The 23732-nt window shown below is 45.1% G+C and overlaps 2 protein-coding genes across 3 annotated transcripts in view; one reads left to right on the forward strand and one right to left on the reverse strand.

The window, feature by feature from the left end:
• The window catches only part of MED12L (mediator complex subunit 12L), a 297559-nt gene that overhangs the window by 179705 nt on the left and 94122 nt on the right, over window positions 1-23732 (forward strand). The window lies entirely within an intron of this gene.
• GPR87 (G protein-coupled receptor 87) lies at window positions 408-22853 on the reverse strand. 2 transcript variants are annotated; one of them, XM_046661220.1, is made up of 4 exons: window positions 22592-22853; window positions 21917-22108; window positions 6038-6169; window positions 408-1530 (listed from the first exon to the last, which is right to left on the reverse strand). In XM_046661220.1, the coding sequence occupies exons 3-4, from the start codon at window positions 6069-6071 to the stop codon at window positions 488-490; spliced, it is 1077 nt and encodes a 358-aa protein (XP_046517176.1). In that variant the 5' UTR covers window positions 6072-6169; window positions 21917-22108; window positions 22592-22853; the 3' UTR covers window positions 408-487. The 2 variants fall into 2 exon arrangements, with proteins under 2 accessions (XP_046517176.1, XP_046517166.1); XM_046661210.1 differs by lacking the exon at window positions 21917-22108.

The raw sequence follows: 23732 nt of genomic DNA on the forward strand, positions 1-23732 counted from the left end.
AGTTCGTAGATGGAATGAGAGAGGCTGAGTGATCAATATTCACTCAGTTACATCTACAGTAAATGAGCTGGGTTGAAAACAGCGTTTCCTTTCTCAATTCTTAAAGCTCAGGGTTGGATAGAGTTCTCTTCCCCTGCTTTCTGCTCTCTGAAGAGTGGCTTCAGAGCAGCAGCGTTTCCTGGACGCCGCTGCAGTGCACTGACACGGCTGCGGCGCTCTCTGCCTCTGCAGCCTGCTCCGTAAACTGAGTCATGAACCCTGCCTCTCCGCCACACACCACCTTATGCTTATCTCACTTATCTCACTATCTAATATGCCTTAATGTTTTTCTTAGTTCCCGATTTTACCCAAATTTCATACCATTTTACTTCTATTTTTATCCATATTTTGATGGACTCAAGCACGGATAATCAAAAGAAACATTTATTTACACTTTGTACATATGACTTCAGCAATCAAGAGAAGGCCCGGCGGCCGTTGCCCCCTGCTACACATCAGTGTAGTCGTAATATATGCGAACTTCTGATCTTCTGACGCTCTGCAAGGATCTGATGCTTTCGCTCCTGGTTCTGATATTTGATTTCTTGAATAATCTTCTGGAAAATGACCTACACATGAAAAAGTAAATTATGGGATCCAAGCACACATTGCACGCAGACAAGAAAAGTGTCATTTCTTTGCAGTAATACAGGATTTTGTGTGCAGATTCATCTAAAAGTCTCTCCAAGTCACTAAAAGTAAAAGGAATTCTGCACAGATGATACGGTAGAAAGCAGGTGAAAAACACAGCCACGACCACTCGGATGCTCTGGTTGTGTTTCCGCTTTCGGCTTGACTGGCTTATGAATTGCCTGCTGGATTTGTGGATGTACCTGGATATGGCTATGTAACATCCGATCAGTATCACCAGCACAGCCACAAACAGGCAGCTGTTGACATAAATGACTGCCTTATGCCATCTGACTCCCAAGGGACTTTTAAGTTTCATGCAGTCGTGGATATTTTCCCGAGTTGGTTGACCATTTGTTAGAATGATGTTTGGCAAGGAGAGAACGGCCATGATCACCCAAACACAGATAGATAAAACCTTCGTAAAGGTTATGCTGTACATGCGAGAATCCCCAAATGGCTTTACCACCTTCAGGTAGCGATCAATGCTTATCAGCCCAAGGAACACAATGGAGGTATACATGTTTGCGTAAAACAAAACCGAAGTGTATCTGCAGAGGATAAACTTGAAGTACCAAGGTCCAAATCCCGCATCGTGGACTATTCGGAATGGAAACGTCAGCGTCATGATGAGGTCAGCAACCACTATGTTTTTGAGATAAAATATGAAGCTGGTTTTATTCCTAATGTGGAAGAAGATCCAGACTGCTAGACCATTCAGCAAGATGCTTGCCACGAATATGACGAGGTAAAGCACAGGCAAGACGATAGTGTCGAATTCGTTGTTAACGGTGGTGTTCTTTCCGGGTCCCTCGCTCGTGTTGCTGGGAGCCTGACTCCCTTGGCCGTGCAGCTCATGATCTGTAGGAGAAGTGGGGAGACGTCACTTCCGTGCTCTGTGTACACGCCCCTCGGACTAGCAGGCCCCCTTACAGGCTGGACTGTTGCTGTTTGGGCTAGTTTAAAAATGTCGTTAGTGATTTAAAGAGTCAAGTTAGTGCTGTTTATTATAATTATAATTTTTAAGATTTTGAGTGGCTTATGACTTGGTATCTTCACCCCTAAAGCCCCTCCCCTCCCAGCGAAGTCCTCTGGGTAAAACGTGATATTTCTGGTTCTCTGTGCTAACCATTTGAAAATGAAAATAAATATACCAATGGAAATTGTTCTGATTAGATTTTAATTCAGTGTTTCATATCATTTCAAATAGAATTGACGGAATCTGGGGTGGAAAATTGAAATTTCATATAACAGGAAAATATGGTTATCCTTCTAGTGCAGCCTTTGGTATGCTTTCTGAAATATCTTTTCTCTCGCTTTCTCTCTCTCTCTCAATTATAAACAGTTATAAGCTGTTTAATCATCAACAATTGGGGAAGAGGAAAACTAGTGGGTCATTTTGAATTTTTTGCCCAGGACTTTCTGATAGTCCTAAAGAAGCTTTAGGGACCATTGTTAGGAATAGAAGCTAAAAGAAACAGTTGTTCTTAGTATTTAAGTTGATTATCAAGGAGGACAACTTAATAAAAATAACTGTAGGCTGGTACCTATTTTTATCTACAAGGCTAGATTAAACCAATTGCACTTAGAATATGAAACTTTTAAAGCTTTCACTTTTCGGAATTTTTAGTTCACGTTGTTAAAGACCTGTGCCCTACTACACTGTCACATAGTCAGTGGCGTGGTTCCTGAGCATTGCGTTTACGCGGCAGCCATGGAAACAGGTCCCCTGCTGCAGGGAGCGTGATGGACGGGCAGCCCCCGGTCAGTGCCCTGAATCCAGCACCATTTCCCTGCTGAGGCCACGCTTCCCACGACTGCTCCAGCCAATAACTGAGCCCACAGTGAGGAGACCAGGAGAAGCCTGTTCCTGGGGCAGGAGGGTTCCTCTGCCGAATGGCTCTGGCTGGAGGACTCCTCCTCAGTCTGGTCAAACGTTCTTCAAACCACACTGCCGTCTGAATCTCCCTCCTTCACCCCTGGCTCCGCACTCAGGGTCAGCCTGGATTGCAGTCTGCAGTTCCCGCTGGCATTTCTTCCCCCCGGTAAATCTCTTGGCCATCCAATTACGTTTGCCTTCTGCTTTTTTTTTTTTTGGAAAACCTAAACTAATGCAATTTACAAATGAACTCTTTGGCTGGAAGGTTACAAGGAAGGTCATTTCTGAATTTTTACTCCTCGCTAATTAATAGTGTTTACTCTAATTACAATTAGGTTTGGGAATGATTTTGTTTCAGAGGTATCAGCATGAACTTAGCCCTCGTTTCCCTACGTGACAGGCGGTGTGGTGTATGTTTTGGTTTCCTTCTTGGAAGAAGTGAACCAGGAAAGATAGTTTGGATGATCATGGTCCCAAAGCAGGTTCTTAAACTGCTGCCTGAAGTTTAAGCGTCGGCTCTTCCTGAGTAACCTTGTCCTCTTTCTGATTCTTTCCCTTTTATTCCCTGCTACGAGTGTTTTTAAAAACTGGTTTTCCTGGCTTAAATATCCTTACACAGGTTGGTAATTCATACCTGGCCTAGCCTGTTAGGATGAGACCCACGGTATTATTAAGCTTTACAAGTTGAAAGTGCCTGATTCAGCTGCTGTCTGTGTTCCTGTTGCCAGTTTCAGATATTGTCTTGAACAGTATCATTCAAGCCTATTTTGGCTTAATGAAGTGTTGCAGTCCCGGCTGCGTCTGCACCACAGGAGCCACGTCAGCATCTATGGCAGTAGAAGCTTCTTAAGATGTGCGATTTTACCTTAAAATACCTGCTTGAATTAATTTCCCTGGTTAAACTATTAGCCGTCACTTTCACCTAACCCAGAAGAGCACCCTAAAGGAAGTAAGGGAAGTGGAAGGAGGACACGTAAATTTTAATCAGGATAAGTGATCCAGCTGAGGGACACAGCCTAAAAAGGGGCAGCGACAACATCTCCTGAAACCACGGCTGTGCCTTGTTATAATGACTCACGAATGGTTTTCAACGCCATTGTCAACGCAGATAGAATGGTTCATGACCTGTAGTGTACCAGGCCTGCAGTATTTCACCCCTCAGTGTTGGCTCCCTGGATCTGCTGGTGCAGATCCATCATGGAATGGGCAGGGACCCATACTTCTCAGGGTCGGTGAGGGGCTTTGTGTCTGTTGAGCGTATCATCATAATACTTGAAAGTTTTAATTGTATGAACAGGCGCTCTTATTAAATGACAACTTGCTGATCAGTTTTGCTTATTATTAAAGACATAGTCTTAACTCAGAATGTCCAAAAGAGTTCTTGTGTATGTTCTGTCTTGTAAATAATCAATATGGAGCACGAGGGACCTCGTTCCACGGTGGTCACTGCACTGTTCTGTGGCTTTGGGACAGTCTGGTGTTCCGCTTGTCGACTGTGTCACCCACAGGGTTTGCTTCCGTAGTTTATGTGTGGGATTGACATTCTGGAGTACAGGACTTCTTAATTCAGTGGGCTGGGCCTGGGCTGGGTTATTACTTCATTCACAAATTCCACATTTAGAATGCAGCTTAAACAAATTAGTGGTTAAAGCCTGTTATGTGTTATTTTATGAAATAGTATGGTAGTAGAGTGAGAAAACTAGTTCCTAAGAAGCAAGAAGAGCCACCTGTGGGTTGCTCTGGAAGGCTGAAAACTTAACAGAGAGAATTTTGTCTGACGGACTGATTTTGTTTTAGACTTTCATGTTCTTTTCTGCTGGCTACCCCCATCATTTCTGCTTTTCTGTCTCATTGCCCCAGTTTTTCCAAAGCTTGTGGGTGTGCTCAGAAGCATTTCTTTGCACACTGTTCCTGCTCAGGAACAATGACCATTAAGGGTGAGTGGCTTTCTTCACCCAGGCGGTTTTATCATGCTGTTCTTCACTGTCAATAAAGAACTTGGCCAAGTTAGGAAACATTTTTAATCACAGGTACCTTGGGGATTTAATTAAGAAAAATTAGAAGCTGTTTATACAGTGTAAAGGCCATTTTCTCACACACTCGTTGTTTCCTAGGATGTTATTCCCTGGATTATTTAACACACAGCTTGATAAGAGCGATAATTGTGGGTAAAAATTCCTTTCTTCTCTCCCCTGCTTCTCCTCCCCCAGCTCCTTTTAAATTAAGTTAACAAAGGCAGTGACATGAAGACTCTGGTTCCATGGTAAATTATCATTTTGCATGTGTGTGTGTGAGAGAGAGAGTGGTATTATGGTGTGTGTGGTGGGGTGGGCTGTGGCTGTCTGTGTCTGTGTGTAAGGAAGATTGCGTGCCTGTGTGTGTTGGAGAAACGCGTGGGATTTGTAGCAGAGAGAGCGTTAACCACTGTGGCTACTCTATCGGATGGTACAAATAACAGGCATCTTCCTCATTGCAGAAAGGCCTGTTTGACAATGCTGGTTTAGTCACTTCATGACTTTGTAAAATGGAGTAAATAAAAGCCATTTTGTTGAATCCTCTGAGAGTTAAATGCTCCGCAGACGTTATTTCCAGCGCAGTAGCTAGTGCCTGGTAGGTGTTCGCTGTCTGACTGAAGGCGCTGCAGTCATGTGCCGTGCAATGTTTGGGTCAGCGATGGACCACATATATGACGGTGGTCCCATAAGATTAGTACCATAGAGCCTAGGTGTGCAGTGGGCTACACCATCCAGGTCTGTGTAGGTATACTCTGTGATGTTTGCACAGTGGCGAAGTTACCTCATGACACGTCTCTCGGGACATATCCCCATTGTTAAGCGACACGTGATTGTGATGACAATTTGTCTCGTTAATCGCAGTCACATTATGCGTGATCGAAAGAGCATGGAGAATCTTGGGCCTTTTGCTTTTGGTGAAGCTACATTATTGCTCATTGGGGCGTGTCACTCTCTGGCACAAAATGTGAAAGTCTCAACAACATGTCACTGTTCTACCTGCCAGGTAGGAATGAAAAACTAAAGTCATGCAAATTGCAGGGTGTCTCCTCCATGGCCCAGCTGCCCTTGCATGATCGTGTTCTACATAGCCACCCAGTGGAGTAGGTAGACGCTGTGCTTGGCCTCCGGGGAACCTCGGTGCACCTTGGTTTAGACATATTACATCTGGAAAGTAATATGTACTTTAGTTTGGGTATAAAAATCTCCCCCAAATGTTATTAATTTAATCTTTCTTGTCCTTTTAGAGATGGTCTTTAAAGGAAACAAGCTTAAAACGAAGTAATAGCAAGTCAGTTTTCCTTCAGTGATGCCATCCTGCATGTGTGCCCTTTCATACCTAATCAAAGGCAAGGATAAATGCTGGTTTAATTTGTTAGTTGGTTTGGTGGCTGATAAAACCCCAAAATTGCCACATGGTGTGAGTAACAGTTTTTGATCAAATGAGATTCTGTTTGTATTTTTTCCTATGGCTTACCTGGTAATTTTGCAAGTGTCAAATTGAGCCCCATTCTCTAGTTGTGATGGACTGTGAGCTGAAATACGTGTCAGGAAACACTTGGGGACGACTGAGGCAAGGGTCCAGCATAGGTTGTTCCTGGTTTGATTTCTGGGGGAAAAAAGAAAAAAGAAAACAAAAAACAGTTGGCAAGGAATTTGAATACACAATATTTTGATCTTTTCAGTTAAAAAAATATATCTATGTGTGTGCCACCGCGATTCAAAAGATGCATACTCTTTGGACGTGAACAGCTGTGGCACGCGGGAGTTGTGTTTTTGTGTCCTCTTTCAGCCCGCCATGAAGCCTGGACCGTTTCTGTGCAGGCTCTCCATCTGAATGCCACTGTGTGGCCTTGGAAAGTTACTTACCATCTCTGTAACTCAGGGCCCTCATCTCTGAAAGGAGAGTTATGATAATCACACTACGGGATTGTAATGAGGGTGAGGTGAGATAAACCCTAGGCTTTTATCAGAACCTGGTCTGAGGGTGCACTTGGGCGTGGCAGCTTCTGTCTCCCCGTCCTTGCTTCCACCTCATGCGTGTAACTCCATGTGTGTCTGATGGGACTTAGGCACAATTGGAGGTTGTTAAGAAATTTTAAAGATCTAGCACTGATATGTGTAAGAGTGTTTTATCAGCTCGAATCCGTTCAGCGTCCGATTCTCGTCATCTATGGGGTTCTAGCTCTGGCCCTACTCTCACCAGCTGTGTGACCTCCATCAGGTCACCTGACCTTTCTGGAATTGGACTAAAGGCCCTAAAAAGTCCCTATCGGGGTGCAAATTTATGTGAGCTTCTCTATTTTCCTCAAACATAGATTCCCATTAAGAATTTACTATCATGTGAACGTTGTCTTGTAAGTCCGTATATTTCCTCATGATGTCTGACTAGGAGCAAATAATTGAATTGGGTTTGAGTGTGTGTGTCTGTGTGTGTGAGATTTTGGGTAAACCCCTTAACTTTTCCAAGCTTCGGATTCCTCACTATGATTTTGTAAAGGTTAACTGAAGTCATACGTGCATGCAGTGTTGAATCCTGTAAAACACTCTTTCCCCCTTCTCCTTCAGCAGCCACATCTGTTCTCCGTTCTCTGGCTCCCGTCAGGTGTCGGTCAAAGAGAGAAGCAATCCCGGGAACTGCTTTGGAAAGTGTGCCACTCAGTCAAATATGCTAACGGAGCCGTTTCCCGTGGGGAAGTCACACTGTTCTCGTGAGATGAAACCGCTGCGGCTCTCATGTCCCCTCACTGCTGTTGCTCTTATGGCAACAGCTGCAAGGAAACCCCAGTAACCTCACCCGCTCCAAGCACAAGGCAAGCTCTGGCTGGTGTGAGCACTTCCGTTTGCCAAGTGAGCAGGAAGAGCGCTCTGGAGGCAGAAGTGCGTTTAAGAATTGTGCAGCAGGTGGAGGGCTCTTAGTTCTTTTTCTGTTACTTTGTGCTTCTCTTCTGTTCCCCAGTGTCACACGAAGTTTAGGCACTGGATTTGGTAGTAGATGGAAAAAATGGTTTCCAAATTTTTAGTGATTCCCCCAGCCCCAAATCATATCTTCTGAGTGTTTAGAGCCCCTGTCTGTGCCTCCCCCTGATCCACTGCAGCAGGTGGCATGTAGCGGGCACTCAGGTATTTTTGGTTAATGGAGCACAGACAATAGTTAGGGCTCTCAGAGCCCCTCCATTTTGGCTGGTAGTGTTGCAATATTTTTAAAGGAAGGCAAGGAGGTGAAACCCTACTTTCTTTTTATTTATTAAAGCTTACTGGGAAGAATGATTGAGGCAATGAATTTTCTGAAGTTCATAGTAACAATCCTTGGATTTCAGTAAACCTTTTTTTTCTTGAATCCAGCTTCTTGTGGAAACATTTCAAGGAGTTTACCTGACAAACACATCTTTAATTTTATGATTCTCTGTTCCCAAATTATGTGGGTTTACTCCTCTTGGTTTCACTTATACCTTACTCAAGAACAAGGATTCGGATATGGCTGACATCCACTGGGGAAGAAGCAGCGCCCAGAAGTGGGTGAGCCACAAGCATCAGTAAAAGAGATAGTGGACTATTAGCCATTAAGGAGGACACAGAAAAGAGACTGGGAGGAGATATTTGCATATCGCATTTCTGATAAAGAATTTATATTCAGAATATACAAAGAACTTTTACAACTTCATAATAAGAAGAAAATGACCCAAGTAAAAAAGGGTCTAAAGGTTTGTATAGACATTTCACCAAGAGCACATGAAAAGATGCTCAACATCATTAGTCATTAAGGAAATTCAAATAAAAACCACAATGAGATGCTATTTCTTACCTACCAGAATGGCTACAAATAACAAAGACAATAACGTGTTGCCGAGGATATGGAGAAACAGGAACCCTGATACACTGCTGGTGGGAATTTAAAAGGATATGGCCACTTTGAAAACAGTTTAGTAGTTTCTTAGAAAGTTAAACCTAAGTTTATCATATGACCCAGCAGTTCCACTTGTAGATATCTACCCAAGAGAAATGAAAACGTGCCTATGGAAAGACTTGTATGCAAATGATTATGGTAGCATTATTCATAATAGCTAAAAGTGGAATCAGCCCAAATGTCAACTGATGAATGGATAAACAAAGTGCAGTGTAGTCATACAATGAGTACTAATCAGCAATAAAAAGGAATGAAATACAGCTATAATATGCAAGAACCTCAAAAACATTTTGCAAGGGAAAGAAGCCAGATATAAAAGGTCACATACCATTTAGGTGAAATATCCATAAAATGGAAATCTGGAGCAGTAGAAAGTAGATTAGTGTTTGCCTGGGCTGGAGATGCTACTGAGATTAACTGTAGGAGTATGAGGGATCTTATTGGGGGAAAAGACTGGATTATGGAGATGGTTGCATAACTCTATGAATGTACTAAAATTCATTGAATTGTACACTTAAAATGGATGAAAATTATGGTATGTAAATTATATCTCCCTAAAGTTAAAAAGCAGAAAATATGACACAGAAAAGAAAAGAAGTAGAAACAGGCTAATTGCTAGTTCACTGTGCAGTAATGGATGAGTTTTCAAGACGAAGGAAGAAGCACTTGGTAAGCACGTCTCTGTCCTCCGCTGGAGAAGGTGGTGAGATGCAAGGTACGTTTAGCAAGAGCTCCCCCTCCTGAAGGAGGTGAGGGGTGCTGCTTAGCGATCTATGTGATGCATTGATGAGTCTCTTCTTTGAGAATTGGGTCCACAATCCAGGGACCCCAGATACAGGTGATTTGTACTTTTGGGGGATCCATGTTCCTATTCTCTTAATTCCTGTTGAAATTTTATGGAAGGGTTGGGTTTTTTTTTTAAACAGTTCTTTTGTGTGTGTATCTATGAGGAAGATTGGCTCTGAGCTAACATCTGTGCCAGTCTTCCTCTATTTTATGTGGGATGCTGCCACAGCATGGCTTGACGAGCAGTATGTAGGTCTGTGCCCGAGATCCAACCCTGCAAACCCTGGACCACTGAAGCTGAGCATGCGAATTTAACCACTATGCCACCGGGCCGGCCCCAGAAGGACTGGGTTTTCATTAGTTCAGTCATGATATTTGGATTTTCTGGAATCAAAAATGAGATATTTTATTCTCTCTGCTGGCTTTTCTCTTGGCTTCTTCATCCCTTTTACTACCTTCTCTAAATGAAGTGCTTCCCCAAATTTAGGCCTCAGCTCCTCATTCTTTTATTTCCTTTTTTCAAGAGTATTCCTGTCTACATGCATACCCAGGCATCACCTCTTTTCCATAATCTCTCTCTTCCTTTCCCCAGACTTCAGTCCACTGTGTACATTGGAGTATGCTATATGTCTGTGTCCCTGATGTGTCTAAACTTTGGCTGTTTTCCATTTCTTCCACAGAAGCCCCTTTTCCTTTTATCCCTGTTTCTGAATATTAGCTACATCTCTTGCTTGAAGGCGTTTAGAACCTCAGTATTCTACTGAGTAGCCCTCTCTTCCTTGCCCCTCATCTACTGGTCACTGACTAGTCTTTCTGTTTCTTCTCTTACAATATCTTTCCTTTGCTCTGTCCTCACCTTGCCTCCTCTGTCGTCGTCTTCCAGATTGAGCCCCTGCTACCTCATGTGTGTCGCTGTCCTGACAACCTCTCTAGTCTTTCTGCTTCTCGCTTCATTCCTCCCCGGTCTCCCGTGCTGCTTGTTGCCAGTCTTCTTTTGGAATAACCCATGTAGGCATGCTTTTCTACTGCTCTCTGACTCTGAGTTATAATGTGGTAGGGAAATTCTTGAGTTACAATTACTAATCAAATATAAGGAGTTATTTTTGTAATGTTGAAGATTGTGGAGTGTCGAAGCCGAAAGATGCTGGGTTCTGATAATCTGAAGTAGGCGGTACACTTTGGAGAAATCTGCTTGGCTCATAATTAATCTTTTGAATCATCTGGACAATAATGCCTACGCTATAGCATCATTATGAGGTTGACTTCGATTATGCGTTTATAAATTAAGTGTGTTATAAATGTTAGTTTTTGCTTGTGTTATTTCCATTAGTCCTTACCTAAATGAAATTCCAGACTGTTCCCATCTAATTGGGAACTCTCCACATTAACCAAACTGTTGCCTCTCGCGGGCATGCCTCACATTTAGCCCCTGCTTTTCTTAATACCCATTCCTGCTCTTGAATGACCTACTTTTTCCCCCCCTCTTTCTCTACCTTGAAAATCTCGACCTCTCTTTCAGTGCCAGCTGTGATCTGACCTTTCCCGTGAGGTCATTTACTGAGAGTCTCCTTGCGTTTCCACCTCTGGGATTATAAGCATGAGGAGAATAAGTGTCTGTCCTCAAGGAGTTGAGAGTCAAGTCAAGGATCCAGAAGTAAACCAACCACGGAGTACAGAGTGAGGGTTTGGAGTGTGTGGACATGCAGAGGTATTCCTCGTGAGGCGAAGAAGGGGTCACAGAGGTTCCATGGCAGCTGCGATGCCTGCGTTGTGGCAGGTTCGCTGAAGGTCCGATGGGAAAGGAGCGTGCGGAAATGTTGAATGTGGCCAAAGATAAGGTGCTGTAATCTGCTGGGGAGACGGTAGCTCTGAGTGATGGAGAGAGGTGACAAATTGTAGGCACGCTGTGGAATATGGCTGACTGATGCTGGTGAAGAGGAGGAGGAGTGTTGGTGGGAGTAGGTGTTGGTTTCTTCACTGGTGTCACCCCTGTGAGAGGAGGAGCTCGTAAGGGAGAGGTTGGGTTCAGTTTTGGATTCGTTGATTTCAGGATGCCTGTGGAACGTCCATGTGGGGATGCCTACTAGGTAATTCAAGATACAGGTCTGGAACCTAGGGAAGTACTCCTGGCTGATGATGTAAATTTAAGGGCAACAGAAGATCAGGGATAAAAGAAGCTATAGGAATGGATGAAATTGACTGGGATGAATGAATCTGCCCAGTAGAGTGAGAAGGGGAGAGGGCTGACTCAGACGCTTTTAAGGAGCAATCCTAGGGAAGGGACGTGGCCTGCAGGAGTGGTCAGAGAATTGGGAGGATTATCAGAAAAGGGTAATGTCCTGGGAACTGAGAAGAGAGTTTAAGAGATGAGATAGTGTGACTAGTTTTATCCTGCAGCGACGTCAAGTGATACAGGACAGCAAAGTGCCGCTGGATGGGATTCAGGAACAAAGAGGTCATTGTTCATCTTTACCAGGGCTGCATGTGTTGTGTGTGTGTATGTGTGTTTGTGTGTGTGTGTGGGGGGGGGGGTTAGGGCAGAAGCAGAGGCCTGATGACAGAGGGATGAGTAATGCTTGTGAGGGGAGGAAGTAAGGGAGCGATTGCAGACAACTCTTTCAAAAAAAACATGCCTGTGATGGGAAGGAGAGAGAGGGTGGGAGGTAGAGAGACAGGTATAGGACTGATGGAAAATTTTGTTAAGCTTCTCATTTAATGCCTTGCATTTAAAATGGTATTTTCCTAGCTTAGCATTAAAAACCCCTGCCCTTCCTCCTGGCCAAGCATGGCGGCAGTGTGCTGGAGCGCTGGGCTCCAGTCACAGCTCTGTTACCCTCCAGCTTTCTGACCGTCCGTTTCCTCATATGTAAAATGAAGATGGTGATATGTCCATTATGGGGTGGCTGCGAGGTTAAAATGAGAGTATGTATGGAGCCGCTGGCCCAGTGGCACAGGGTCCGGGCTAAATCTTGTAAGTTCCTGTTGCACGTTGGGGGCACACAGTAGGATTTATTTGGTAATTGATGGTTGGGCACAGGGTGAAATGCGTTCTTGCCTCGTCGTTTGTGCTGATACTGTGGTGTGGTTTGTGGCCTCAGCTGCTCTGTGAGGAGCCGTTTGACTGATCTTTTCGCTCAGAGAGCTTCCCCTTCCTTTCAGTTGTCTCTGAGCTGCCTCTGCCTGCTGTCTTTCTTCACTGTCTGCACCTGAGCGTCGGGCTCCCCGAGTAGTTTACTGCAGAGCAGCTTCGCATCCTCTGCGTGTCCTGGCGCCTGCAGGGTGTTGCCATGAGGATTGCTTCAGCAGTAGTTGTGGGCTCAGCTCCAGGACCTCGCTCATGGGCCGGAATCCTGTTGTGTCACCTACCGCTCCCCCAGCTGAGAGCTGATGGAACCGCTCAAGAATGTGATGTCTGTGTTAGGCCCAAATTTCACAGCCATTCCTGAGGCTAGATGGCATCGACGCTTGGAGACCTTTTGGTTTTTTTTAGCCACCCATTGGTCTCATCCTTTCACTGTTTTATTAACTGTGTTGCTATGTTGTTGATAGTGAACTGGCTCTTTAAATGAGGATGGTGGAAAAGGGTTAACATGTTCTCAGTGTCTCCTTTATCTTAGACCTTGAACTTGTGCTTCATGTCTCATAGAATCCTCAGAGCAGCCCTATGACTTGGTGTTTCAGTCCCTCCCCCCCTCCCCCACCCCGCCTTGAGGTGGGAAGATCCGAGGTTCAGACACGTTAATTAACTTGCCGTGACTCACGCAGCCAGTAATGGGGAGAGTCAGAATTGAGATCAGATCCGATGGAAACCGAAGCTGCAGTTCTTTCTAGTCTGCTGGCCTGGAGTCAACATGGAGCGCGATTCTGGGGGTTAATTTTGGAGGGGAGTGGGGAGAAGAGGGAGTTAGGGCAGAGGTGGGGTCGTTTTCCCCGTCAAGTTTGTGAAGGAACTGCTGACCTTCTGAACAGGAGATCCAGACTTGTTTGGCCTAAATGATCCTGAAAACATCAGGAAATTTCACGCAAGAATCCAGATTTGGATCCTGTCTTGAAAAGTGCAATGTGCCAATGCTGAGCATGATCAGCCCAGCAGGACGAGATGACTCTTCCCGATGGGGGCTGTGCAGCCCAGCTCCCCAGCTCACCATGTGCTCAGACGGACGGGGCCTCCTCACTCAGGAGCGGTACCTGCCTGATCCTACAGACACTTGATTTTGCAACTCTTGGTCCGTTTGTCACTTAATCATGTGACTATATTTGACCTACGTGGATCATCAAATGGGCTGCTACTTTGATTATAAATGTGTCTTTCTTCCTCTTCCTCCGACCCCTCTACCAACTACTCATTTTTCTTGCTTTAGTGACCATCACTTAGCGTTCTTTCCAAATGATTTTCCTGGTACCTCTTAGCAACCCAGAAAAAATAGTGGCAGGAGATGTTTAGTTCACACCTGAGAATTAGTTAATTGGCACAGTGAGCTTTCCTCTGTGCCCAGCTCTCTGCTGGGGCCTGTAAGTGAAAACCTTCCCGTTGTATCGCTACGCTGCTGCTCTGGTTGGGAAAACTGAGATTCGGGTCTTAAGGAAGGAAAGGTCTGTAAGTGGAGGAGTAGAGGCTTGAACCCAGGTGTGCTGGATGCCCAGACCGCTGCTGTTGTTGCCCTGGGAGGGTGAGGGGAAGGCCAGGGAGACTTCAGCATTCATTCCGGGGCTGCTGAGTGGCTGCCTTGGGCGCACAGCCTGCTCTCACAGGGCACTGGCTGGGTCTCAGCTTGGCGGGCAGCCCTCCGGCCGAGCTGGGGAAACTCCCTTCTGAGCAGGAAGAGTCGGCAGGTGTGCACGCCAGGCCTTCCCTCTCCTTGGCTTCACAGGGTCTCATTGTTGCCCTTGTGCCCAGGATCCGAAAGATAAATGCCAGTGAAATGCCTGTTCCCTAGATGCAGCTGCTCACGATTCTCTGGGCTGATTATTTGGTGGTGGTGGTTCTCAAACGACGGAGTGTAGTCTAATTCCTTCTCTTCTTTATCCTCCACCGTCCAGTTTGTTCTTTAGAAACTCACATCCAAAATTGTGAGAATTTCAGGTCTGAGGTTTTTCTGTTGTCACTTTTCTTACGGAAAGCTATACTAAACTGATAGATCCTGTGAGAATACTGCTGTGGTCCTTACATTTCCGTGGTAAAGATACAGTGTTCACAAAAGCCACCTAATGCAAAGTTTCTGGCGAGAGGCACAGCCTTTCTCGAATTTTAGAATAACCTGTAACCTGACTCTTTCCCTATTTAGACCTGAGTGAGTTGGGGGGCGCCTGGAGAGAGAGAGTGAGAGTGTGAGTGTGAGTGTGTGTGTGTGTGTGTGTGTGTGTGTGTGTTTCGACTTCAGCTCTGCTAAAGGTCTTGGGAAAGAAGCAAGTTACCTCACTGGGTACAATTTACTTCTTTCATAGGTGAATTAGGTCACTGTACTCATAGGGAGCCTCATTAATGCATGCTCGGAGTCCGTGTCTCAAAGTTGTTGGAATGCAGAGCACACAGCCTCCCATTCAGGTTTTTCAGGTACTCCCTAAAGTTCTCTTTTCAAAGTCACGCTTGATATCTGTAGCCTACAATTAGGCAGTTTTTGTCTCTCGTTTAGATTTAACGTCTTTTTTTTCAGATGAGCTCTAACCACTCGTTTTATATCTGTATTTATTTCGGGAGAGGGTGATATAAACTGGGTTGTAAACTCCCTGAGGGCAAGGTTTGCATCTAACGCTGCTTCTTTCTAACTTCAGCCCCTAAGCTGGTTACTCCCTTTGTTCAGGTGAGGAGCCTGCCCACATCGCACAGGCCTGAGAGGTAAAGCCAGGACATGAGGCCTGGTTTTGGGGACCCGGAGCAGTCTGCCTCTCTGCTGTGCTGCCTGGCTTGATTGGTGGAACCTCAGAAGTAGCCTGGCCAGTGTCCTAGGCCTCAGTGCAGCAGGCAGGTGTTAAGTTTTTGGTGCAATCTGAGTCTGTGACCCTGGGCGAAGCATTTACCTCTCAGGGCTTAAGCTCGCTCATCTATGAAACGAGGAAAATATCAAATACCTGGCCTAACTCCCAAAGGTGCTGTGAGAATCTGCTGAGATGATGCGCACGACGTCAATTTTGTATTGTAGGTGCTACAGTAGTATAAAGCTGTAATTCAGGGGAAATAGCTGTTTTTCTGCTTGATGATAAAAATCTTATTACTCATATAGTCAAATTTTACAGTTTACTGAGTTGAAATCTGTATTTTTATGTTGTGTTTAGGCAAAGTCTAATGTATATGTAGCTAAGTTCTGGATTGTTGATATAAAGGAGGCTGGTCCGAGAAGTTGGGGCTGCAGTCCCCACAGCCAGAGCAGTGGTTTTAGATAAATATGTTCTAAGCCAAATATATTTCAAGTGACTTCAGGTCCCTTAAGAAAAATTCTCAGAATTCAAGACCCCAGGTAAAGTCTTTAGTTGTTTGATTACCATTTACCAGCATATTAAGAAGGGAAGAATGCTTTTCCCAGGCTTACTGAGATGCGGTTCCTTGTTTTGGAAGCGTCTTCCCATGGTTTAAGCATTATACTTGAGTAATAATTATTCTTCATGGTGATGGTGGTGGTTGTCACCTTCACCATTGTAATGAGGTCCTCATTATGGTTTTCTGGGCTGTGGATGAGGGGGCCTATCCCAATAGACATCCAATAGAATCCCAATAGACATCTTAATAGATAGCTACCTTAATTCTTGGAATCACAGTTTAACCAAACTGTAATGCCGTTAAAATGAATGGAATAAGACTAGTACGTAAGAGACAAGTCTTCCTTCAGTTTCTTCCCTTACCTTCACTGACAACTTAAAAATTCTCTAGTGAGGTCTTCAGTAGTAGTGGATACTTTACAATTTTTATCGCCATCGAATCCTTACTGCTCATTTTCTCCTCTCATAAAAATAAGAAATACTCCACCCCACACATGTATAGTAAAAGGATCTGGCATCACGTACAATTCATCTCATGTAATTAATATGTGTACACACACACGCACTCACATACGTTTTCTTTAAAGCAATTCCTGCTCTCAGCTTCACTGGCATTAATTATCTTATTTTTAAAACAATGCTCCTCAAACTAATAGGAAAATTTGAATCAAAATAATTCCTTCTGGGTTGATTTATAAAGATGGTAACTTGCTCAAGTAGGAGAAGTAGCAACTACTCAGTTTGGGTGATTGGAATATTTCCCCCATGTTTTTCTCCTGCCTGTGGCATTTCTTCACTTAACGTCCTCTTCGTTAAGCCCTCACTGGCTTCCTGTCTTGTACAGGACACAACTCCAGCCCCTCCGCAGGTGCCCTCATCACCTGACCTTCTCTAGCTGCCCACTTGGCAGCTCCCATGGTTCTGCACCAGACCTTTCCTGTCCACCTGGCCCCATTGTCCTGGAAATCCCGTCTCTCCCTTGTCCACTAGGCAAGCTCCTTGCGCAGCTTTCTAGTCTAACTCATCTGCTTCCTCTTCTCAGAGCTTCCGTCTTTTCCTCAGGTACCGAGTCCCTGCTCCTGAGTCTCTGTTGACTGCCTGGTTGCCCAGATTTGTCATATTGCTTTTTCCTTGTTTGCCTGACTGCCTGGGAGTCCCTGCCTCCTCCTCTCTCCAGCGTCCAGCAGAGGACCTGCCGTCCATCTGCTCCCGTAGAAGGGCTTTGCCTGGACTGAGCTTTGGGCTGATCCCTTCAGGCATTCATTGTCCTACTCCGGGTGTTCCAAGCAACTTGGGTTTTCTGCTTGAGGACCCCTGAGAGAAAATTCTTTCTGGTCTACGTATTGAGAATAGTGTTCCTTTAGGCTGCTACTAATTTATCACAACTGAGTCATTAGCCTTCTTGTTTTCCTGCTGGAGCTGGGCTCTCCCTCACTTGGCTTTTAATTTCCCACCATTGTTTTTCCTAGGCTCCATTTTTCTTATTTAAAATTCATTTGAACTTACTTCACGTTAAGCATCTCTGCAAACAACCTCACATCTTTTGTGGGGGGACTAGGCAGGGGCTAAATAAATAGCCATGCGAATGTATGGGAGAGAGTGCTTGTCTGGTGTGAAGTTAATTGGGTTCTAATTCACGGTGGAGGAGAGGGAGGCAGCCTGGGAAATGGAGCATCTCCTGATGGGCATGGGGTGGGGAAGAAAGTAAAGGATAGAGGTGTTGGGATTTGGCACCCTGGTCGCAAGACAGCCACCTTGCTGGGAGCGTCTCCTAGGATGGAGTGGGAGTGGGAAGCCCTCAGAGAAAGGGCTACCGCACCTGACACTGATACATCAGGTGCCTTCAACTTTGAGTACTCAAACTGACGGCTCCATGGGCCAACTGTTCAGTATCTGTCTGACCTGCAGTTTCATGTAGACTGTGAACGGGTTATAAACAGTGTCCATGCTGAGTGCCAGCATGACTTTGTAAAGGACTGGGTGCCTATCCGATACTCAGCATTTCTGGGTCTTAGGATGAAACGGAGATAGAATACTTGAGGCGCTGCACTGGTGGCTTAGGCCACTGTGTGGAGACTTTTTCATTAGGTGTGTATTAGATATATGTAATTTGCAACATCAAATTAGAATGAATGTTTTAGGATAGAGGGAAATGAAATATTGATGTTGAAGAAATAAAACATGTGTTAAGCAGTGATTGCAATATGCTGATACACTGATATAGTAATTACCTTTTTGGTGGCGTCCACCATTCTTTAATTCATTTGCTGCGTATAATACGGGTACTACATAGACAGTTTTGACAGAGTGCAAGTCTTTATCTTGTTTAAAGTTTTCATTGTCCAGGTCTTTAAAGTGCTTGTTTGGAAGCACTGATAAGCCCTGGTAGCTGTGATCTTTTAAGGGTTGCATGCTACTGTGAGCCCTGAGAAGCCACATCATAGCAGTCCTGATGTGCAGGACTATCCTCTTTATAAATGCATCCAGTAAACAATTGATTTTGCAGTTTTCCAATTTGTCATTTAGCCAATTCATCTCACTTGTTTAGGAAACCCACTGATAATTTATTTTCAGTTTAATTTATTACCTTTGAGTCTGGCAGGTATGAGGAGGAACAGGTTTGGACAGGCAGGTCATCCACCCCAGAAGGTGTGTGGCAGGGCCTGAGATGCCGCGATCTGGAGGCAGCCCGTGTCCACGCTTCCTTCTCTTGGGTCTTTTCTATCTGCTCCCAGTCTGACAGCCACACGGCTGAGTGCTTGACTTGTGTGAACAGCCCACATATCCTTCTGTTATCGTTTTTCTTTCTTCAACTAGACCATAAGCTCCTTCAGTGCAGGGACCTTAGAATTCCTTTGTTTCTGCCGCCCTCTATTATACTGGCTTCCACTTTGGAAGCCACTAGAGTCTTGATAAATTTAGCAAAGGGTACCCTCCAGACTCATGGACTTGAAAGGTGGTGTTTCACTCGACCCTGTGTCCTCTGGAGAGCTCCTCTGGTGGCTGAACCAGTAAGATCTCTAACCTGAGAGCAGGTTCAAGCTATGGGCAAACCCTCCTCTGGCAGCTGAAAAGTCTGTGTTTCCATCTTGTTGGGCACAACAACAACAACATTAGTAAGAATAAGGGTTCAGCAAATGCTGACTAATACTACTGTGTGCCTAGGACTATTCTAAATTATTTAGCTATATTTTAATTTTGTGTTTGTGTGTGTGTGTGAGGAAGACTGGGCCTGAGCTAACCTCTGTGCCAATCTTCTTCTATTTTATGTGGGATGCTGCCATAGCGTGGTTTGACGAGTGGTGCTAGATCCACGCCCGGGATCCTAACCGGCGAACCCCAGCCCGCTGAAGTGGAGCATGCAAACCTAACCACTACGCACTGGTCTGGTCCCTAGATATATTTTAATTTGTTCAAAGGACATTGGATTCAAACTGCAGATCTGCTTAGGCAGGTCACCTAACCTCTGTGCCTCAGTTTCCTCTTCTCTAACGCATTCATCATAGGATTGATTTGAGGATTGAATGAAGCACCACAGTATTACCTCCTCGGCCCTTACAGATCTTTTATCGGAGCTTGGCGCATTCTAAGAACTCAGCATTTAGTTGCTACCTGTGTGCTAGTAAGATTTAAGTACCCCCATTTTTAAATGAAGAAACCAAGGCTTGGAGAGGTTCCTTCAACAGATGTGTGCTGTCTGCTGCTGGAGTCTGGAGCTCGCCCAGGTCAGTGCGCTGGGGAGGGCTGGGTCGGGGGCAGAGCCGGGAGTGGGCGCAGCCCGTCCAAGCGCTGGGCTTGAGCTGCTCTGCTGCTGCTGCCACCCAGCTGCGCACCCCTGTGCTGATGAGCATCTCTTGACCCCTCTGGGGGAGCTGGGAAGTAAGGGAGCTCCCACCTGATTGCGGAGCATGATGCTCCGATAGCTCCTGCGGTCAGGTAGCACAGTACGTACACCGCAGATCTAGGTAATTTTACCTGTTAAACTACCCCCTGGAAAGAGCTCACTGATAGCAAATAGTGAGGTTACTCACAGCTTGGAAAAGTAGTGACCAGGAGACTGACTGCAGGTGGACGTGGAGCAGGGCGAGAGCTCTGCTGCTGAGCCGCGGGCCGCTGCAGCCTCGTGTGCTCAGCCGTAAGCGCACCACAGCAGTAGACACCTTAAGGTTGTGTGAGGTGTTTTTTGAAAAAATAATATGTGTTAAAATCTGCAGTAGCCTGGGGTATATGTTAAGCCATCAACGTATGTTAATGATTGTTGCTTTAGTGTTAAAGCTAGAGGGACAGTTTGTGCCATATGAGTTCTATCCGATACATTAGAAAAAGTCATTTAAGGAGTTCTCCTCTCCTTCCAAAATGACGGAAATTATTATTAGAAATTGCCTTATGAGAGAACTTATGGAACCGTTGATGTGAATGACTTAGTGTGATATCTTACATCTGGTAAAACTTGATCAGTGCTCTTCCTCAGAAGCATTTTAGTGTAAACGTTTTCATGTTTGGTTAATAAGAATGTTAATGAAAGATGAAATATGCTAATTAGGTGCAAGACGGAGAACAAGCCATCTGTTCTGCCCATATTTGCCATATAAGGACATAGACAGTTGGGAAATCCTTGGCAGGTCAGACGGGAGCCTGGCTTTAACCACTGGCCTGAAGCAGGAGGTTCGAGTCTTGGTTCTTACTCACTGTGATGTTTTCCCTGGGATTTGTCTCATCTAGATTTAAACACAGGTCACGGTTGCCTCTGCTTCAGATGGTCACAGCCATAAGACCTGCGGTTGGCCCTTGCGTTTATAGCAGTGCAGAACTTTCCTCTCAAGGAAGCAGGAGCAAAGCAAGTTCATCTCCATCTTGCAAGGGAAGAATCTGGGACCTCATGAGGTCGAGATTTGATGAATGTCATGGAGCTGGCTGGGGACAGAAATGGGGAAGACCAGCCCTCCTTCTCAGCTTCGGCTCTCCCTGCGTCCCCTGTGTTTGGTTCAGGCCTTGGGTTCTTCATCTGGAACCCCAGCACCTCAGCACATCATCCTCATCGCGGGAATCCAGAGATGTGTGGGCCTCTGGTGACCGTCTGCTCTGACCCCTCCCTTTGCCGTGCGGGCGGGCAGTGAGCTCCTGCGGGGGCAAGAGGCTCGCCCGGAACACTGATACCTCTCGGCACAGTCAGCGCCCAAACCCGGTGATTTTGCTGTGTGTCCTGGGCTTTCTGCCCTGGTCCCAACTGCTGCCGCTGCCTGTGCATGGGGCGGCTGCCCTGGAGACTCTGGGCTGCTCCCAGGCGAGTTTACCCCTGGTCACCTCACTTCTGTCCTGCCTCCACCTCCACTCCCTCTGTCGGCTTGGAGGCAGTCTCCTGGGTTTTCCTCGCTTCTCTCAGTTTAGAGGCATTCAAAGAACAAATGGCTCTTCTTGTCTCCTCTATCTTAAATTTCTGTGGCATTTTCTCAGAGTACGGGGCTAAGCATGAAATATTTTTTGTTCTTAAAGGAAGTGATGGTCCTTAGCTATCAAGGAAGGAAGAAAAGCAGGCCGCCTCTGAAGTTCACGACCACCACTAACCTAAATAGAAACACCCCTCTGAGTTCGTCTCCTCCCACCCACGCCGGAGATGCAAGAAGCCCGCACAGCAGGCCATCTCTGGCTAGGAAACTTCCCCCTCAGTCTCCTCGTGAGACAGCTGTGATTTTCGGACTCCTTTTTTTTCTAGGCTACACCCTTAACGATGGTATTCACTGGGCTCTGTGCTCCTCCAGCCCCTTCGCCTTAACCCGCACACACCTGAATCTCTCTGCATGTAGGTGTGGGAAACAGGAGTCTTGGGCTGGGCTTTTGCTGGGGGACTAAGAGAACACACCTCCCAGATCCCTAACTTCAAGGAGGAAAGACGGTTAACCTCAAACCGGCAGAAATAATAATGAAATAAAGTATCAGCAGTGTCTGGCTCTCCCCCACCCCTGCCGTGTACATGATGACATAGAACCAAACTTTTTGCTGTTCGTTTTGCTAGTAAATTGGAGTCTCTAATTAGAATTATGACAGGAAGTTGTTAAAATGTTCACGCACCCAGCACGACAGCACATTCCACTGGACCCTGTGATAGACAGTTCTGTAGTAGATAAAGCTTAGCCTAACAAATCAAAAAGTCATTCTGCGTTGGGCTCAGCCATCTTTTAAAGTCCTTACCATAACTTAGATGGGTTCGATTCTCCATGCCTACTTGTTCCCGTCAGCGAGGTGGGAACTTCCCTGACGCTCTGAGCGTGAGACGAGCTGAGCCGCGCGAGGCTGTTTGTCAGCAGCCTCCTCGGTGCCTTTCGGGACGAGTTTTAACATGCTCTCTTCGGAAGCAGAATGAGGATGGCCCTGTTCTTTGTGCTGCCATGAAAAGAATGAGATTCTTTTGGCAGTTGGGACAGAAAAATATCGTTTTCCTTTTGGTCTCTTTTTTAAAAAAAAATGTAAATGAAAGATTATGAAACCAAGTTAAGTTTTGGGTCTTGGGGGACAATTATAAGGGACTTTGGATTTTACTCATCTGACAAAGTAAATGTGACAAAAAGTTCACTTAATAGAAGTGATTTCCAGAACTTCATTTCCACGGTTGAAGGCACATACACAGTGTACATTTCTCCCTGCCTCGCTTGGACGCGACAAGGCTCCGCGAAGGGCATGTGGCCCCTGTTTTGGCAATCGGTGCCCCCCGAGGAGGACGCCTGTAGCTCCTCAGTTGGCGTTCTAATTCCGCCTGTTTCTCCAGACCTCAGAGTGAAGCTGCACTACAGTTACAGGCTTCATCAGTGCTGTGTGCTATCAACCACGGCTTTTAAGAAAATTAAAAAATAAAAGGTTTTCATTTACCTTTCATTGCGGCAGCTGGCTGTCCATTCACCAGATACGGGTGTCTTCAAGTTGAAACAGGCTCCTCAACTCTAATTAAGAATAAACCTTGCAACTAAGGTTGGCAGGGAAGTGAGTCTCCCGGTAAAGCATGAAAAATAAGCATTTCCCCTCCTGCGGGAGAAGGTAGGTGCTCCCCTGAGCCCTTGAGCTGGCCCTGTGGGCACCCCTTACATTCGCCTGCTCCGGAGCAACTGGAGCAACTTGCTCTCTTGCTCATGGAAATGACTCACATCTGAGAGGAGGTGAGATTTGCAGACTGGGGAAGAGCATTTCCTGAACCCGCAGGAACTGGATGGGGGGTGATTCACCTCAAGGGAACACGGAGGCCGGGACTCCGGGCGCCAGGAGTCGGTTTGAGGAGGGGGCCCTCCTCAGTCGGGACCAGTGTTTAGGGTTTGGCCTTTTTCTTGGCTTCCTATTGCTAATTAGAAAATAAGCATTTACAACCTTCCCGCTAATTAAATTTTGATTAAAAGGAATCAGAATATATTTTATGAAAGACAAATCCTTTAAAGATATTATTCTACGTATTATTTAAGGACTAAAATGAAAATGTGTTTATATTAATGATTGGTAAACCTGGGAAACCTTAGTCTTATTCAAGAATCTGATGAAATCTATAGACCTACTTTCACACATACACAAATACAAATATTGAAAATATTTTAAATAAAGTTATTTAAGGGTTGAGTTCCGAATCCTTTGAATTCCATTCTTAAACACGAGACCATTTGTTTTATTCTTTTTAAAAACCTTCCTACAATGATGAATTTGTATAGTTAAATCACTTTTTCTTATTTGCAATTAGTTTTAGAACTTTCAGATAATAATCTGCAAAAGATTCCAAGATTTTCTTGAATGCAACCTTCAAATAAATAAGTAAAAATGTCACCAAATGGAATGAAAGCCAGTTACTCTCATGGAAGAAGATAAATGAAAATAATAATCAAAAGTGGAACTTTCCTGAAGTTAGTAAATCAATCATAGGTGTTCCTTAGTGTTTATTTATACCTTGAGGAAATAGTGTCCGTGTACTGGTTTGTTTTCTTTCTGTGTTTATACAGAAAAACAAATGTGCATTTAATTTAAATACCAATAG

The sequence above is a fragment of the Equus quagga genome, chromosome 1 (assembly GCF_021613505.1).
Source record: "Equus quagga isolate Etosha38 chromosome 1, UCLA_HA_Equagga_1.0, whole genome shotgun sequence".
In the NCBI taxonomy this organism is placed as follows: domain Eukaryota; kingdom Metazoa; phylum Chordata; class Mammalia; order Perissodactyla; family Equidae; genus Equus; species Equus quagga.

Coding starts and splice junctions, on each gene's coding strand:
- GPR87 (XM_046661210.1), bottom strand. CDS start 6,071: ATGGGGCTCAATTTGACACTTGCAAAATTACCAG. Junction 1,531..6,037: donor GACACTTGCAAAATTACCAG/GTAAGCCATAGG, acceptor CTTCTCCTACAG/ATCATGAGCTGCACGGCCAA.